Genomic DNA, 20,176 nt, shown 5'->3' with positions numbered 1-20,176 from the left:
CACTACTCCAAAGTTATGAACATTTTAAATATAACGCCATATTAAAAATAAACGCCTCATAACACGCTATTTAAGAATTAAATAGAAATAATAAAAAAAACAACACTGAATACTCAAAGGACCCCCTTAACCTCCAAATAAAAATATTCTATGAAATCTGTCAACAACTATCCGAGACTATAGACAAGCTCATGCTCAATACACACTGTCCGTCATAAATTAAGCAACAGACAAAATGTGCAATAAAAAAGAAATGATGGAGGAAGGGGATGAAATGTAAAGAAAATGAATATCTTAATACAACGAGCATTGACGAATGATCGGGGAAACATTGTGCGGGAGAACTGACGATTATGCTGCCCTCACACGACTTCATAGGTACAGGCGAGGACTACATGAGCGCATGGAATTGTTGGCTGACAGTGTGGGTAGAGTGCAGAAGCAAGTAGTGGAGTGAAACAGGCGAATATGGCAACGAGGCATCATTTGTCGGATGAATTACGTTGGCATGCCATAGGAAGATTGAAAGCAGGGCAGCGTCAGACAGACGTGTCCCAGTGACTCAATGTTGATCGAACAGTGGTCAGCAGGTTATGGCCCGGTTCAGACGTGCAGAAAAGTCTGTTGCGGGCCCGCAACAGACTCGCAGCAGACTCGTGCGGGCGTCAAAGATCAACCAGTTCAGACGTGCAGAAAAATCTGCTGCGGACCTGCAGCAGACTCGTGCGGGCGTCTCAGCCCAACCACTTCACATAGACATAGAAAACAGCTCATTTTATTTTCAGCTGCAGTTGAATGAATATGGAAATTGAAAGAAGAAAACGTGCTGTGCTGTGAAAGAAGAAAACTTACAATTAGCCAGTAAACTCCTAAGGAAGAAACAGAGACGATATTGGGTTCATCCTTACGTAAGCTCAAGACTGCTTAAAGGTGCATTTTCTTCCATGTTTATTGATTTGCGCAATGACGAAGAAAAGTTCTTTAATTATTTTCGCATGAGCATCACTTCATTTGATGAACTCTTATCGAAAATAAGTGATAAAATTAAAGCAGAAAATACTTTCATGAGACTTGCGATACCACCAATTGAAATGTTGGCTGTTACATTAAGGTAAGTTAATTATGTTAACTAATTATCGTTTGTAAAAGCACAGAAAGTTAAACATTCGAAGACCTATTCATAGACATTTTCCGATGTTATTAGCGGCCACTGGCATAGTTTAACAATTGCGTGACTAATTTCGATTTTTTGACATAGTTGGTGGCTTTAAATTAAAAATGAGACATTTATTTGAGACTTCCCGAACATCCCGCTCAAGAGGGGGCGTTTCAATAATAGTAAAATTTCCCTTTATTTATTCATAAATTACCGAATATGAGGATTCGCTTCAGTTAGAGATGCAAAATTCGGCATGTAAACTCATAATAAAAATAATGGAGCACAGGTTTCAGTGACTTTGAAAATTTTCTCTTGAAGGGGAGATGGGGGATTTTTATAGTAGTGGGGTCCAGTGGCTCAGTGATAGTGTTCACCTCTGGTTCGATCCCAGCTTGCGTCAAGTGGGCTTTGTGGTGCGAGAAGCACCGTGCGCGCGAGTTTTCTCGGGGTTCTCCCGTTTCCTCCCACTTTATTCATTCCACCATTTCATTCATTTATCATCATTATCATTATTTTCTTTAGCTTACCCGGTATAATCGTGCGACGTAAAACTCAAGGATTTCATTTCATTCCTATAGTAATGACATTTCCCGTTATATATTGAGAAAGTGTTCAATATGAGGACTCGCTTAAATTGGAGATGTGAAATTCTTAATGTAAACTCTTAAATAAAAATAATGGATTTAGTATTTCCGAATAATCCATTTCTAAGGTGAGAAAAAGGAAACATTTTTATAATTGTGACATTTTGCTTTATTTATTCACACAGTACCGAGTGTGTGAGTCTCTAAGTTAAAAATGTGAAATTCGAAATATTATGTTATATAAAAACAATGGAACATGATTCAAGACTTTCGTAGATTCCGCTGCTAAGAGAGAAAGGGCGGCCATTTATGTAATATCAAAATTTCTGCTTTTTATTTACAGTCTAAGTGGGTAGAGGAATTCAAAATTTATGCCAAAAATAATGGGGTTTTAATTTCACTTTCATTGAAATGCGATCCTTAAGGGAAAGAAGGTTCAAATATTTTCGATAAACCTATTATCCGTGAGTGTTGAACTGGTATTCCAGCTAGTTTCGTATAAAAACATTTATGGAAACGATTTTAAAAAAACGAATTAAAGTATATATATATAGTATATATATATATATATAAAGTATATATATATATATATAGTTGAAAGTGATAGCCAACATTCAAGAAATATGATTGACAATTATATAACGGACGCAGTAGGTCAAGGAATTTCGTATGATGATAATTATCTTTGCAAAAATTAATATAAAAAAGCTTTTAATTATCCTGAATAACAAAAACTAAAAACAATAAAGTTGTTCAAATCTATGAATGACCTGAATCTGAATCAGTAAACATAAACATGACTTTCTTCTTTTTCTTCTGAGATATTTATCAATTAAATTTTTGAGAACTTCTTCCATAAGGTATAGTGATACAAAATTAAGTAATAAACCCCTCGCAATAGTTTGATATTCTTTTGTCTTATTTACAATATGAAGGTCTAAGCTCAATAGTCACTAAATGCCAAATACAAAAATGATATACATACTAACTATAAAAATAACTGAAACCGAAGATAAGAGAGAAGATAGCCACCCAGCTAAAAGTCTTGCCAAATTTATAATGAATAAGCAAACATAAAGTATGTGAGTTGTCTATCTTCCCGATTTTAGAGTACACCTAAAAGCTAACAAGAATACACATCTATGGAATCACTACTTTCATCCTGAGAACGCGTTGTTGCACAGCTTGCAGGAGAAATGGGATAGGCATCTGCAGAAATGGTTTGCGGCATAGTTTGTCGGTGCACAATTCCATGAAAAGATTGTTGTGAATGCCCACCTTCAAAGGAGGTTTCAGGACGGGAAGGATACAATCGATTATGTGGCGGGCCACAGGAACTTGGAGGGGCTGTGTAGGAAGGATAGGGGTAATGGTACTGAGATGGAATACTCGGTATATTTCTTGATCTTATTCCTGTAATAAGTTTTAATACCTCGCTTCGAAACTCCAGTTTCTGGTCTAAAGTAAATGACTTTACGGCAGGTAATAACGAATCAAAAAAGGCTTTATCATCATCAGGTTTAGTCACAGATGAAGGAGCGGGAGAATTCAGGTAATCAATTAGGCATGATTCCAGATTCTTTTTTCGTTTTGTTTGAGGTTCCTTTGTGACTTTGCTTGAGTGTGTTGCTGGTTCAATATTGACATCTGAAGGAGATTCAGCAGTTGAAAGAGCCTCTTCATCATCGAGAGTTGATTGCGCTAATTCAGTTCCTTCTGACTGTAGTAAGACATTAAGATGGCGTGCATAAGTGTATTGTTTCCCAAAGGCTGCACCTTGGCCAGATTTAGTCCTCTTCCGAACATACTTGAGAAATTGGTCTCGAATATTTCTCCATTTGTTGACGTATTTCTGACCTATAAAAATTACGCATTGTATAGATACTACTTAATAATACGTCTTTATTATGTATTTGCAGTCCAGGGAATAAACCAAATAGGAACTTTACCTGGAAAAAATCATGATAGTTCTGGAAATAGGCTTACTTTATAATTTTGGATCGCTGAACCGGAATTTTTAACTTCCCATCAAAAATTCCCGCCTCCTGCAACCTCCCCAAAATTTGAAATAGTATCCTCAAAATAGTCTTTTCTTTAAAAAATTTAGTGTTTTTGTTATTTCGAAAAAACACCTAGAAATTCGAAAAATAGACACAATTTGGAACAAAAAACTATTCTATGACATTTTAAATTATGACAAACTCATAGGGCACTAGCACGCCTATAAATTTGCACCTCAGGGGTCGTGGTGGCTCAGTGATAGAGCGTTCACCTCTGGTGCATGGGTTCCCGGGTTCAAACCCTGCTCCCGCCAAGTGATCTTTGTGGTGGACAAACGCCGTGTACGTGGGTTTCCTCGGGGTTTTCCCGTTTCCTGCCACTTTCTTCATTCCACCATTTCATTCATTTCTCATAATCACCGTCTTCATTAGCCTAACCGGCATAACAGTGGGACGTAAAACTAAAAATTTTCGTTTCATTTTAAATTTGCACCTCGACGCCGCTGAGCTACATTTCGAGAAATTTTATTCAAAATTTGGTTGGGTTTCGCTGGGAAAGTTTGGTGGAAAATTAAATATTCTGATTTAACAACTCAAAAAGCATCAAGTAAAACTACTTTCAGAGCGAACGTAACTGACGCGAGTGGTTTAGCGGAGTTGATTTTGAGTTTAACGTCTCGTTCAGCAGCGAGGCTATATGAGACGTGGACCTACTGATTAACGTGGACTCCGAACCACTTGAGCTCCCGCCGGAATCGAACCCACGCTAACCGCTTAGCCACGAATGAGCTCAATGATTTAGCGGAGTGGATAACTTAAGGTATATGTAGCTCCTCGGCTCCGAAGTGAAAATTTAGAGGCGCGCTAACATGCTCCCCATTCGTCGTACGTCAAAATGTCATAGAATATTTTTTGTTACAAATGTTGTCTACTTTCCGAATTTCTGGAGTTTTTTCGAAAAGAACAAGAGAAGTATTTTTTAAAAATAAAAAAACTATTCTTGGGGAGCTTTTTCAAAACTTGGGGAGGTTGCGGAGAGAATTTTTGATGGAAAATTAAAAATTCAAATTCAGCGACCCAAAAAACATAAAATAAGTGTAAACATAAAATAATTCCAGAACTACCATGAATCTTTCCAGCTAAAATCCCCTATTGCCTGGACTGTTATGTGACTGTATACGGACGAAAGTTCGCGGACAAAATTTCGCCAATCTAGTTATCAGTTCCAAGTAAATGCGCTCAAACGTATTTTTCGCAGAAGCATATTTCGGCATTTAAAAAGAATAATCGATTTATTGTTGATTTAATTTTCAAAGCATAAAACGTTATTCAGTTTCAGTTTTAGTAATTAAATTAAAATCTGAAAATTTCCTTAAAATGTTGACTTCATTGTAAGAGTAAATACTATCTATATCATACATATACAAACTTCCTAAATGTTGTATTATGATCATATATGTTAGCCAACAATAATAATGTTATTAATCTCTGTTATTTATAGGTAATAATTTTTGTCAAATAAAGACTTTAAACTGATGTTTATTTTATTTATTTATTTATTACTCTCTATTACCCCGACATTGCAAAAGTCGTGTTAGTTGGCTACTTTTTAATTTGATCATCGGCGATGTTTGTCCGCGATCTTTTGAACCAAGATTCAATTATGTTACATATTAGATAATTTGGTGTGAAACATATATTAATTCATCCTTTCAGATATCTGGGAAGTGGATGCAATCTGGTAGACTTACACTATTTCTACAGACTTGGGCGTTCTACAGTATCCATAATTGTAAGAAAGATTTGCAGCGCTATTTGGGACACTTTAAGAAAAGAATGCATTCCCCAATTTACAGAAGAAACTTGGCTCGAGATTGCGTCGCGTTTCGAAGTCCAGGCCAATTTTCCTAATTGCATTGGCGCAATAGACGGAAAACATATTAGAATTGTAAAACCTGAGATGAGTGGATCTCTCTACTTCAACTATAAACATTATTATTCTGTGGTCTTGTTAGCTGTGGTTGACGCAAATTATCAATTTTTATATGTTGATATAGGGTCCTACGGAAAAAATTCTGACAGTTCAATATTTCAAAATTCAAAATTCAACAAAGAACTAGTAAAGAACACACTCAATATTCCAAAAGGCAAACCACTGCCTGGAACTGATGGGCCTACTCTACTCTACGTATTTGTGGGTGACGAAGCATTTGCAGTGTCACAAAATGTTCTTCACCCCTACGCTGGAAAATTTTTGAATCAGAAAAAGAGGGTGTTTAATTATAGATTAAGTCGCGCTCGTAGGTACGTTGAATGTATGATACATTTGGCATTCTTTCAAATAAATGGAGGATTTTTCACAGACCAATCAATGTAAAAGTGGATTTTGCTATACTTATCACAAAGGCGTGTTGTTTACTTCATAATTATGTCCGTAGTAGAGATGGATACAAACTTGAAGATACTTTAACGATAGAAGGTTTTGAGGAAATCTCCAATACGTGTAGCACACCACAAGGAGGCAATGCAGCAAACGAAAGCAGAAACAGGTGGGCTGATTATTTTGTAAGCGACATAGGTAGAGTTCCATGGCAAGATAACTTTGCTTAAGTTGTTCTTTATGTAAGAAAACATTCAGTTGTTATCTCTAGAATAGCAACGTCGTGCACAATATTATCAATTGTACGAGGAACAAAAATATTTCTGTTACATTTCGAGCATGCTTTTTATTTTTTAACCATATGAGTACCCTGATGTTCAACAATTTTCGTGTTAACTCTATTTTTTTTTTTTGATTTAGTCAATTAACAAATAAAGACAACAATTGTCAGCCGAAAAACTGTTTTTTTTTTTCTTTCTTTCTTTCCTGTACTGCTATTATGTTGATGGTTGTTTTGGACTTCAGCGTCCCTTTTGAGCACAGAAGCTATATAATACGTGATCTCGACCTAAAGTATAATGCAATGTACGATATACTGTAAACAGTCGGTTCACTCCGGAGTGAGTGACAAGAAATCTCGTCAAAGAAACTGCATTAACAATAAAGGCTTGTTCTCCAAGCGTATTTGTTGTCTATTGTTATCACAAAAAAAAAAAAAAAAATATTCATAGCCTCGCTGCTGAAAAGGGACGCTAACGAAAATCAAATGTAAATACTACGTGAATATTAGATTTTCTACATTGAAAAGTAATAATAATAGCTACATACCAATGCTGTTTTTGTCTTCTTCTGTTTTTTCATTGAATTTCTCACATAAGGCTTCACACACCTTATTCCATGCATCCCGTTTTTTATTTCTATCTCTATACATTTCGCACTTTAAATTCCATATCTCGGGATATTTTTGTATTTCGTTAATTAACAGTTCTATGTCCAGTTCTTCGCTTTCCATTTCTGCGGGCGCGGGAAAGTCTGCACGTGTGGCTTGACTCATTGCCAGCAATGGTTTTCCGGCCCGCAACACCTGTGCGGACACGCTGCGAGCCAGCAGTCCCCGCAACTCAATTTTCGCCCGCTGCGGTTCCGCAGCAGAGTCGTGCGGGAAAGTCTGTACGTGTGGCATGAATGATAAGAACCAATGTATTTCCGGCTCGCGCGGGTCCGCAACAGAAAACTCTGTTGCGGGCCCGCAACAGACTTTTCTGCACGTCTGAACCGAGACTATGGAGCAAGTTCTAGAGACCGCAATATGCTTCGAGAAGTTACAGTGGCAGTCGACCGCGTGTGACATCGGCCAGGGATGATTGATATATCCATTTTTTAAGTCGAAGAAACAGGTCAGCAACTGCAACTCAAGTGTGTGTGGAGGTTGTTGCTGCCACTGGACGTCCTATATCAACGAGTAAAGTACGCAAGCGACTTTACGAAGGTGCGTTGTATGCCAAACAAAACCAATGGTGTCTGTAAGCTTTACCCAGTGTCACAAGAGGCAGCGATTAAATTGGGCAAGAGCGGATGTGAATTGGATCCAGGAACAATGGCAGTTAGCTCTCTTTACTGATGAGTGTAGATTTTCTCTGGACAGTGATTCTCGACGCAAGTTGGTCTGGCGAGAAACAGGAACCCGTTATCATACATCCAATATTCTTGAAATCGATAGATATGGTGGTGCAGGTGTGGGGTGGCGTCTTGCTTGGAGGACGTACCGATCTGTATGTTCTCACGCGGGGCACAATGACAGTTCAACGCTATAGGGATAACGTTCTGAATCGTCACGTTGTACCCTTTGCACGTGCTAAAGGTCAGGAATTCATTCTACAGAACGATAATGCTCGTCCCCATAGAGCACAACTGGCCCATCAGCACTTGGAGCAACACCATATTCAACGAATGGAGTTGCCATGGAGGTCCCAAAACCTTAATCCGATCAAACACATGTGGGATGCTCTAGGGCAACGCATTGTAAGCCTTATACCTCCTCCACGAATTCTCCAAGATCTTCAACGGACTCTTCGTTAACAATGGACCCACATACCAAATAAGCTGGTACTTATTACCAGCATGAGATGGCGTTTTGAATCCTGTATTGCTATGCACGGTGATCATATCCCTTATTAGTGTCAGTAAACCATCCTTTTGCGGTTCCAAAGTTCTCCAGTTACAGTGCCAGCGCCGTCCAGCATAATTTTTCCCCCACGAGTGTACTTCCTTGCTGTATGACATAAAATAGGTGTTTCTTTAATTTCAATAACAGTTCGTTCACCAGCATGCGTTTACTTTCCTTATATACCTGAGTATCCATTTCTTGCTTAATTTATGACAGCCAGTGTAATTATGTTCAGCCCTATATCCTCTTAAATAAACCACCACAGAATTGTAAAATGCACATCTTGCTGGATACTCAATTTAATTAAATAGTATAAACACGCTTGCACAGCTAACCCACAGCTATATCAACACCATCTATCGTGAAAAATGTATCCACTTTGTCAATTTCACTTCTCTATTTTCAAGGGAGGAGTTTGTAAGGCGCTAAGTCGGCGGAAGTGACGAAACTTTTTCACATAGAGAAAAACGAGCATCGAGCTGTCATTAAATACCTGCATAAAAAGAGCTTAACATCACAGGAAATTCATATGGACATGGTAGAGGCACTAGAAGACTCCTCGCCTTCATATCCCGTGGTGAAAAAGTGGATAGCTGAATTTAAACGTGGCAGAAACAGCATTGAAGATAACCCCCGCAATGGCAAGCCTTCAGCATCGAACACTACAGAAAATGTCAATAAAATTTGTGACCTGATTTTGAATGACCGCAGAATCAAACCGAGAGATAGCTGAGACTGTAGATATTTCCTATGAGCGAGCACAAAATGGTTGTAAAGGAATTAGGGTTTCCTGAGGTGTCTGCGAGATGGGTACCCAAGTTACTTTCAGTTGAACACGAAATTGACTCACTGTTTGTAACTGTTTGCAAGTGATCCGGAAGAATTTATTGTCAGATTTGTAAATATGCATGAGACATGGATACAGCATCATACACTGGAATCAAAACAACAATCGAAGCAATGGAAACAACCTTTATCTCCTGCTCCAAAGTAAGCCAAACACGTTTTATGAGTAAACAAGGTTATGGCGTCAATTTTGGGGGATGCTAGGGGCATTATCCTGATTAGTTTCTTCGAAAGAGAAAGATTGTCAATCCTGAATACTACCACCCTTCTGCGACATTTGCATGAGAAAATCAGAACTAAAAGGCCAGGAATGCTGCAAAGAAAGGTGTGGTTTTACCAGGACAGTGCGTGCGTTCACACGTTCCTTGTATCCATGGTAGAAATTCATCCCTGTGGGTTCGAACTGTTGCCGCACCCCTACTCGTCTCATCTACCCCCCTCGCACTTTCACTTGTTTAGAAATCTGAAAATTTTGGGGGGAGGGGTCAGAGATTTTTTTCGGATGCAGAGGTGAAAAGTGCTGTACTGAAATATTTTGCAGGGATCGAGGAATCACTTTTTTTTAAATGGTATAGAAGCGTTACCGGAGAAGTGGCGTAAATGTTTCTCAGTCAAGGGATATTACGTGGAAAAATTAAACATAACTTTTCCAAATATTTTCTAATGTGGGTTAACTGCTGCATCGCCGGACCAGTTTTAGGAAATTTACCGGGTCAATTGGAGAATTTATTTAAGTTTGTGAGGAAGAATGAGTGAAAGTCAGGTAAGGGGAATAGTAAAAGTTAAGAATGTGGTTGTATTTGCTTATTGTTTTTGATGTTGTAAGCGGCACTGTATGTGGAGGCGGATGGACTATTTCGCGGGAGAGGTACACTTGTTTTATTATACGGATCCATAGACTGTAAAATGCACAGAAAAATTTGGGCGTCTTTAATTTGCCTATTTCATGTCGAGAACAGAACCCAACGAACCCCTGCGGAGCTTCTAACCCGTTCCTACTACTACTACTACTACTATTTATATTATGGATCCGTATAATAAAACTACACGTCTAATAACGTAATATAACGTAACATAACGTAATCCAACCAAGTATAACCGAGCGCAGTACATTTTGGTACTTTTTTCGATTTTCAGATTGGTCCAGCGATACAGCAGTAATGCCTCTAATTTTGCAGATCAGGCCACGAAATTTTAATTAATCCTCTTATATATATACCTACAAATCACGCTTGTCCTCAAAAAGTATGAGATTGAGTGTTAAAGGCTCCTTGTTATTTCAATAATTACCAGATTTTACGCCTATTTTTTCTAAATAGTGGCGTTCATTCCTAATCCCTATTAGGGTCTATAGCTACATTTATGTTAATCTTCCCAACTGTTAGATTAGGACAATCATATCCAATTCCATATGAGAATTACCGCCAAATTTCACAATATTCAGCTATAAAGCTACATATATACACGGATACTTTACTAAAAAATTTTAAAGCAGTGATTCAAACTTCGTCGTAGATTAGGCCCTATATATTATTAGTTATGAAAAATATTACCTATTGAAAATCTCGCATACGTATTATTTTTCCTCCAAGAATCCAAATTCTGAACATTTTATAGTAAATTTTGCAAACGGATTAATTAAAATATTTAAAAAAAAAAAAAAAGAGAGAGAGAGAGAGAGAGAAATTATTATCAACTCACCTGTCGTTTATCTTCTAGGCATGTGTATAGTCATTTTTGTATGTTTTTATGGAAATAGGTTTTTAAATTATTACAACAAATAAAGCAAATTCAAAATTTTATAATTTTAAAGAAACTTCTATTGTTTCTTTCTATTGTTGACACAATATCTGACCAGCCAGTATTACTCATTATCTTTAATTTAATTACTGCAATTTAACGACTAACGATTATGCATTAAAGCCAGGCGCGCGACACAGAAATTTTTATTGGGAGGGGCACCAAGTTTGAGGAGTCCAACTCCAAGACGCTTTGCCTATATAGTATTGAGTCGGTATTATTTTGCATCTAAACAGACTATAAGTAAGTTGTTAAGTGCCGCCACTTACATTATCAGAAAAAAATGATAGAACTTGATTATTTTATAGAAAAGAAAGAATATGGATGAAGTCTAAAATCAAATGTTTATGCTGCATTACTCATTTCTCTGCTAAACAACCATAGTTTTACAAAGGAAGTGTACAAATATATGTAGAATTTTTGAAAAGGTATTTAAAATATAAAATACAAAATTGTATTTTGTATTTTAAATAGGTATTTGAAATACATTTATTTGAAATAAGTCCCAGTACTGTAAACGTTCATAAATGCTCTATCAATTTATAGTTTTTAATATCATGAATCATTTAACTATAGAACAGTTTTTGAGATTTAAGATTAAGACTTGCGTGAACTAGTATTGTCCAGTAGATTCGAGAAATTTCTCGTCGCGTCTTTATTCTCTTCTCGAAAACGAGACGAGAAATTTTTCGTATCGTTGGCAACACTAGAAAACACAAATATACTGTACACGTTTCAATATTTCTTATACAAACCATAATGGCGCGAACTTAATTGTTATTTGCTTGTACATATATATTTTAATCATCTTGTATTCAATTGGATTTTTGCTTCAAAAAATATTTTTCAGAAAAGACAAAATTGCTTTTAGGCTTTCAACAGTAACATTTCCAAAAATAAATATCTAATACCAATATAATGATAATCACTGTTGGAAACATTAGTGGAACATGTTTATAGAATCATAAAGATACCAGGAAAATGACCGTTCTTCACACGGAAAGAATAAGATTTGTGAATAATGCTTCAAAGATATTCAAAATACTTGTTGATGATAGTTTGATTTTATTTCACTCACGTATACCCTTACACAATCTCTCGCAAATAGTTTTTCATGACTTTTAAACATTCTCCAAATGCTATCTCGCACTGGAAAACGATGGTTTCACTCCAATTCATGCAAAGCGTTTGGTAAAATCATTAATCAATTCCCACCACCCACAAATTTCTTTTTCTTTTCAGAGACACTTATCTATAAATGTATTTTGTCAGAGCACCCGTAATAGAAAATTTTTTCCTATTGCATGGAATTTTTTGCTCAAATGAATATTCGAAAAGGCCCTTTAAACGACTTTGTCCAGTCTCCAAAATAGTGGAATTGACTTAGCTAATTAGATATTCAAGTTGTGTATTAAACTTTATTATTATTATTATTATTATTATTATTATTATTATTATTATTATTATTATTATTATTATTATTATTATTATTAAGTATTTTGCCTGTAAGCAAATCATGGGATTATGATGTTTTTCTCCCATAGATTAGATTCGGGCCTGTAAAAGTTTTTCCACAATTTCCCAATATTCAGCTTTACCTTTGAACTCCCAATATTTTTTCTTCTTTTTTTAAAGAAATCATCGATGTTCAAATATATACCTAGGTAGCAGGGGTGGATCCAGAATCGACTTCTGGGGGGGGGCGGTGGGTTATCATACTGCTACTTTTAAGGGCTCCAAACTTTGGGATGGGTTTTATTTATATATATAAAATAAGAAAGTTTCCTCTTCTGGGGGGGCGATCGCCCCGATCGCCTCCCCCCTGGATCCGCCCCTACTAGGTAGTATAGAAATTGCGTCCTTGTATGCTGAGAGCTTCTAAGAAAATGGTAATAACAATGGAGAAACATCTACCAAATTACCCTTGGAACGACGTTACCCAAAATTTATTTGCTTTCTATTTTAACGTACCGTAACAAACGCCCCTTGAAGTGGCGTTACTCAAAATGTATTTGCATTATATTTTAACGTCCCACAATTATGGCCCAGGACAGAGGTAAAAGTGGATTTGAAAAGGTAGGGGAACGCATGATTTCACGCCGTCCCCCCATACCTATCTTTGTCCATAGTAATTTGTTTAGAAAGTGGGGGGACGCCACAGATATTTTCTGGAAGTGGGGTAACGACGTCTCCCCGCGTTCCCCTCACTTTAACCCCTGCCCCAGGGTTAATGGAGACGGTAATAATAATGACTGAAATTGTAGAATGAATAAAGTGGAATGAAACGGGAGAACCAAGGAAAAACTACACTTACACGGTTTCCTACCACAAAGCTCACTTGCCTGAGCGGATCGTAAAAATTTTTGAAGTTCCAATAGCTAGAAGCTCCTTCACCCTCTTAAGTGTTAAATTTTAGGAAATTTCATCCTACACACAGTATACTGTCTGGAGAGACATTTATAACATTACAAATACCGAAATATTTCGGAGATATGGTTAACGTCGAAAGAAGTTCTAGAACGTTTTTTAACTGTGTTGTAAACCTAGAGTGTAGGAGATTTCAAGTTCCTACGTATAGGAGTTTCGGAGACCTGATGAACTGAGAAAACTCCAAGTCCCTTTCCAAGGTCAGAACTCTGGGGTTGATTGACAACATTTATACAAAATTTCGATTTTCTACACCTGACAATTTCCGAGATTGCTGAACGAAAAGACATCATCTTTTACCTTTAAAACTCGCATTTCACAAAATTCCGTTTTGTGTACAATCTGGATGAAAGGAGTATGTTTATACAGTAGAATCTGATTATCCGAGCTAATGTGGACCGGAACTAACTCGGATAAGCAAAAGCTCGGTTAAAGCGCATGGATACATAGAAAAAATTTGTACAGTATTTAGTAATATTATTGTTGGTTATTTCTATTAAATTATTTATTATTACCAGTGGCGTATTTAGGGGGGATTCCGGGCTTAAGCGCCCCCGAAATCTTACTTACTATAGTCAAGTATATGAAATATCTTGCAGAATTTTCACATTTTCAGGCAAAGCTCCCCCCCCCCCCCCGAAAGTTAGCAAAGTCCCTCCCGAAACAAAATCGTAAATACGCCACTGATTATTACTGTATTTATTATTTTTTATCGCACGTACAATACAGTACATAGACATACCTAAGGAATTAATCATAATACAGTAAATAAAATGCAAGTTTGATATAGACATGTATATACAAAGTAAAACACAATACAAATAAGGTGCTGGTTAGCATACACATCATTTTTTAAGATAGTGTTTCATAGTCTTCTGATTCATTAAGCTGTCTTGTTTTTTGGCTGCTATATTGCACATAAATCGCAAGTTCATAATATCAGCTAGTGCCTTGTAGTCTTCCTGTCCGATGTGGAGCAGTGCTTTAACGATCGCGCTTAAACCATCCATATAACTGATTCTTTCAACATTTACCATTTCATTGTCATCTGAACTCGTATCTTGTCTGACTAAATTAACAACGACCTCATCAGATAGTTCATCATCTCGCATCCAATCACTCACATCTTCATTGGTTACTGCTTTCGGTACTGCCTAATTCTTTATCGTTTGAGATCCTTGAATTTGTACCATCCTTGTGCTATCATTATTTGGCAAATTACGTTTCCAGTTTTTCAGGATGGTAGATTCTTTCACATCGTTACAAGATTCTGCCAACCAATAAACAACATCTTTTAGATTAACCTCTTTTAGGCTTTCGGGAACTGTTATGTTATTTTGTAGATCTTCCAATAAGCGTTTCAAAAGTCTACATGGGTGGAAACTGAAACTCCTTGATTCATCGGTTGAATTAGCGACGTTATGTTTGGGGGTAAAATAGCTCAGATTTCTCCATTCATCGGGATGACTTGGAGCATTGTCCCAAATTAAATACCGCCTGTTGGTATAGATTATTCTCATCAGAATTTTTTTTAGCACTTGGCACAAACTCTTCGTTGAACCATGACTTAAAAATTGTTGAATCTATCCACATACTTTTTGGCGTCTGTACTTCACAGGAAAACATGCCTTTTCTTTTTTGTTTATAGCCAGAAGCTGATTATTCTTTCTTTGATGCTGCTGACTTCGTAGGCGACATTTTAAAATTCAGTCCAGTGGCGGCTAATGTTAGTGTTGTAGCGTTGCGCAACGACCAAACTTTTTCAAGAAAAAATATTATTAACAGTAGTAGTAAAAAATGAAAAATTTTACTTTCTCTTACTCTCATATATATTTTAAATAATATTCTTTTTACTTCTATATCTGTAAAGTCCATTAATCCGTTTTCAAAGACGAGAAAACAGCCCATCAAGAGTCTCTAATTTAAATTGCGCTGCAGCACGCATACAACAACCAGATTTCTTCAGCGTGGCAATTGGAGCGAATGTTAAGTCTCCTTTCCCCTGTCTCAGAAGTTAAAGGCTCTGATCGGTGCAGTGCTCCTGCAACGCAGCACGGATTTTAGTGAACAAGAAGGCTTTTCGCACTAGGAAAGATTTCTGAATTTTATTACAGTATAAAGTAACAAATGGAATTCATTTTTATGTTTTCATATATTTAAATTACGGGATTGTGCTGAAGCAGACCAACATAATGATACCTTTTTCTTTTTTTAAAAAAAAAAGTAATTGCAGAATTATAAACTAAGAAAAAATATGTAGTAGATTAGAAAGCAAATGAAAGTAAACACGCATTTACAAATTTATTATTAACTTATTTAGATAATGAAGGATTCTTGTAGAATAATTTATGAGTTGAATTGATTTTGAATTTAACGTCCCGTTCAGCAGCAGAGTAATTTATAAATAAAATTTTAATACATCAATATAAAGAATCATACTTGAGCTCCTTCGTTGCTAAGCGGTTAGCGTATGCGCCTTTGGCGCAGGAGACCCTGGTTCGATTCCCGGCGGGAACTCAAGTGGTTTGGATTCCACGTTAATCAGTAGAGTCACGTCTCATGTAGCCTCGCTGCTGAATGGGACGTTGAACTCAAAATCAACTCAAAGAATCATACTTCAAGAATTACTATGTGATTTCTTAATTTCCGAACACAACGAAATTCGTTTAACTAGCAACCATACGTGTTTTTGCTTCTGACAAGAATTGGCAATCAAGAAAAAATCCTGATATGCCTTAGAACCTGGGTTAATGTAATGAAAAATCAGGTTTCTGCTTTCCAAAACATTACCCCACCAGACGTTTATGTTAAAAATTGAAAACCATCTCCCCCTCTGTGGATAGTATTTTAGTATATACCACTGGCGGATCCGCGGGGAGGGCGGAGGGGGCGACCGCCCCCTCCAAAGGTTTTTTTTTGGGTTTTCAGCATTTATCATCGGGAAATACTAATATAGTCTTTTTCCCGACCGATACAATCTGTGTGACAAGCATAGCAGAATCTAATGAAAATGTATGGTACTTAACCCGAGAACTACCAAGCGGGTCCATTGGACCCGTGATTATACTTTTCAATAATTTTATTCTCTTCATGAAAGTTAATTTGTTGCGCTGTATTTGTTTTTTCACACAATAAAACAATGTGAAAATCTCATAAAATTACTCCATATCCTCGATTCTTAATTAGGATCCATTGGACCCGACTGGTAGAACATGTGTGTAAAAATGTATGGTAGTTGCAGGGTTAATACAAACATATTTGAATTGTGAATACTTCTTTCGCTAGTTCCTTGGTGCGGTCACCATAAGCCCCAAAGTAGCGAGAATATGATTCATTCGTTGGACGAACAGCTGTAAGAAGGAGGTTGAGTTGATTTTGATTGATTGATTGATTGAAAGGGTTTATATGGGCGCGTCGACATCGAGGTCTTTTGCACCCTTCTCTGACAGGAAAAATGTACCCAAGAACAAAAAAGCATAGTATCACAGATATAATAAAGTAAAAGCAAAGTCTGGAGTACGTAAAAGGTGTTCGGTCATTTATGAATTAAAATGTCATAGCATTCAAGAAATGTGCAAACTCGATACACAAACACAAGGATGAGTTAGTACACAACAGCATGTTAATCTTCTTTGCCGGGGCAGCTCGGCAATAGGTGCACACACGTGGGGCAGCCCATAATTAGTAATGAATATGACAGTGCAGTAAAGAAGATAAAAGCAAGGAAATGCTATGACAAGCATAAAACCACCATGAAAAAACACAAACAGTAGATAAAAGCAGAAATAAATTAATTAAAAGAAATGTGAGAAATGCACTCACAGATCACGCAAGACGTGCAAAAGCTGCAAGTAGGTGAAAACTTGCTGGATCATCTGGACATCGTCTCCAAGCAAGGTAGACAGATCAGCTGGTAAGCCAAGGCGGGCTCGCTCAGGAGCAAGAGGAACACATTCCACAAGAAGGTGGCGGATGGTCAGGAATGCACCACACTGGGTGCAGGAAGGCGGGTTCTGACGACGTAACAGGTAGCCATGGGTCAGATGGCTGTGCCCGATACGTAATCGTGCCAATCGTCGTTCTTCCAGTCTTGAAGGACGAGAACTCGTGGCCCAAACACCAAGTCGCGGCTTGACAGCATGCAATTTATTCTGAAGGTGCTCATCCCAGTTTGTCTGCCAGCGCTGAACGAGAAGACGGTTGATTACAGGGCGAATATCAGAGCTGGGGAGCGGTGACGGATACTCAGGTCCTGTAAGGGCAGCTTCTTTGGCAACACGGTCAGCACGCTCGTTCCCTGGAATACCAGCATGGCCAGGCACCCAACAAAATTGGACATCGCAACCTGCAAGTCGTAAGGAATGGCAAGAGAGTAGAATTTGCTGAACTATAGGGTGTACAGTTGACACATCCGTGAGACTATGTAAAGCGCTGCTGGAGTCAGAGCACAGGAGAACATGTCGGAGATGGCGTCGACGAATATAATGCAGAGTCTCCAGAATAGCAACCAATTCAGCAGTGAACACAGTGGAAGTAGGATGGAGCTTCAAGCCAGCGCTATGATCATCCGTGACGAAGGCACAGTCAAAAGAATCTTCATGCTTCGAACCATCCGTGTAGAAGACAGCGTAGGTACGGTACGCATCCAGAAAAGAGAAGAACTCCTGACAAAATTGTTGATTGCTGGTAACAGACTTCTTAAATTGCGTTAGATGAAAGCTGACAACTGGTGGAAGAACTGTCCATGGAGGAATGGGCAGGAGGCCCAACGTATAGAGGCAGGGACATCGAGTGCAAGAGAAGCCCCAAGGTCTATAGCACGAATGCCAAAAGGCCGGGTAGCAGTAGGTCGTGCTTGATATCTGTCATAGCGAGCACCAGCCTCAAGGGCAAAGGCCGAAGGATGGTCAGGTACGGCACGGATATGAATGTAATAGCGCAGGAGCAGGCAGTCCCGACGGTGGGAAAGAGATGGTTCATGAGCCTTGACCTAGAGACTAGGAATAGGGCTAGTTCGGAAGGCTCCAAGCGCCAAACGAAGGCCAAGATGATGAACAGAATCTAGATGACGTAGGATGGAAGGTCGAGCAGAACCATATGCAGCACAGCCATAATCCAATTGGGAGCGGATGAGGCTACGATATAGACACAACATCACCACATGGTCAGCACCCCACGAAAGATGGGACACCAAACGTAGTAAGTTCATGGAGCGGAGACAGCGGTACTTCAGGTCTCGATTGTGAACAGCCCAGGTAAGTCGTCGGTCAAACTCCAAGCCCAGAAAACGAACATGATCCACATAGGACAATCGAGAACAGCCAAGGAACAGCTCAGGATCATAGGCACAGTGACGAAGGCGACAAAAATGAACGCAGTGTGTTTTGGTGAGAGAAAAGCTGAAACCAGTAGTGGTAGACCATCGGTGAAGGCGGTTGAGCGCTAACTGCAACTGGCGAGTAACTGTACGGAGATCACATGAGCGACAGTAGATAGTAAAGTCATCCACATAAAGCAGCCCATGAACAGAAGGGGGAGCTGCGACATCACACTGTTCACTGCAACAGCAAACAATGTGACACTCAACACACTACCCTGTGGAACGCCATTCTCTTGTGGAAACGGAGCAGAAAGAGTAGCTCCAAGCTTGACTCTAAAAGAACGTTGTTGGAGAAAATTCTGGATGAAGAGAGCCAAGTGGCCACTTAAGCCCCAGAGATGTAGTTGCCGCAAAATGCTATATCGCCAAGCGGTGTCAAAGGTCTTTTCAAGGTCAAAGAAGATGGCTATTAGATGTTCTTGATGACGAAATGCATCCTGAATAGCACTTTCAAGATGCGCCAAATGATCAGTAGTGGAACGGAAGCGCCGAAAGCCACACTGAAGATTGGAAATGAGGCCATGGTGTTCAAGAAACCAGACTAAGCGGGTATTGATCATCTTCTCCAAAAGTTTACACAAACAGCTAGTCAAGGCGATCGGGCGGTACCTTCCACTGGACGTGGCAGGTTTAGCAGGCTTCAAAATAGGAATAATGTATGCTTCACGCCAGGCATCGGGGAAGGAGTCTTCAAGCCAGATGCGATTGTACAGGTCAAGAAGATGTTGCTTGCCATCGTCAGGCAGGTGCCTGAGCATAGCATAACAGATGCCATCAGGACCAGGTGCCGTGTCCTTCGTAGAATCCAAAACAGCAGCAAGTTCAGCAGTAGTAAAAGGCAGATTATAAGCTTCAGCGGTTGCAGAGCGGAACTGAAGTGGCGTATGTTCGGTGCGTTGTTTATAAGTGAGAAATCCAGCTGAGTAGTGAGTAGAATTGGATACATCAGCAAAATGACGACCAAATGCAGCAGCAATTTTGTCCTGATCAGTGACCATTACACCATCGATAATAAGGGATGGAACCGCAACGGAGGAAACATGTCCCTGTAGACGACGAATTTGCGACCAGAGCTGCCAGCTGCCAGCAGTAAGAGAAGAAACATAAGTGCGCCAGCTATGACGCTTAGCTTGCTTAATCAGATAGCGATCTCGAGCACGAAGAAGACTAAATTAAGCCAAATTATCAGCTGTAGGAGCACGATGAAAAGTACGTAGTGCTCGACGTCGGGCCAGAATAGCGTCACGAATCTCCTCAGACCACCAGGGAACGATGCGTTTACACCGGGAACCAGCATAGATAGGAATAGAGTCGTGTGCAGCTGCCAGGATACTCTGCTGAAAGGCCTCACAATGACCATCAACAGTAAAACGAGGTTCTAAAGTGAAATGAAAAGTGGTGGAAAAATTATCCCAGTCTGCTCGACGTAGATT

At 38.7% G+C, this 20,176-nt stretch overlaps 2 protein-coding genes across 2 annotated transcripts; both read right to left on the bottom strand.

Annotated features, from left to right (window-relative positions):
* Positions 1 to 2,848: 2,848 nt before the first annotated feature.
* Positions 2,849 to 7,135, bottom strand: LOC145665417 (uncharacterized). Its single transcript, XM_081732722.1, has 2 exons — positions 7,043 to 7,135; positions 2,849 to 3,595 (listed from the first exon to the last, which is right to left on the bottom strand). Exons 1-2 carry the CDS (start codon positions 7,133 to 7,135, stop codon positions 2,867 to 2,869), a joined length of 822 nt encoding a protein of 273 aa, XP_081588848.1. The 3' UTR covers positions 2,849 to 2,866.
* A 10,046-nt stretch (positions 7,136 to 17,181) lies between these two features.
* On the bottom strand, positions 17,182 to 19,741 carry LOC145665416 (uncharacterized). The gene is made up of 2 exons (XM_081732721.1): positions 18,833 to 19,741; positions 17,182 to 18,027 (listed from the first exon to the last, which is right to left on the bottom strand). Exons 1-2 carry the CDS (start codon positions 19,739 to 19,741, stop codon positions 17,182 to 17,184), a joined length of 1,755 nt encoding a protein of 584 aa, XP_081588847.1.
* Positions 19,742 to 20,176: the final 435 nt, after the last annotated feature.

Source organism: Thermobia domestica, chromosome 11 (genome assembly GCF_964235325.1).
Source record: "Thermobia domestica chromosome 11, izTheDome1.hap1.1, whole genome shotgun sequence".
Classification (NCBI taxonomy): domain Eukaryota; kingdom Metazoa; phylum Arthropoda; class Insecta; order Zygentoma; family Lepismatidae; genus Thermobia; species Thermobia domestica.
The sequence above is the reverse complement of the archived record's forward strand: the minus strand, read 5'-3'. Positions and strand labels throughout refer to the sequence as shown.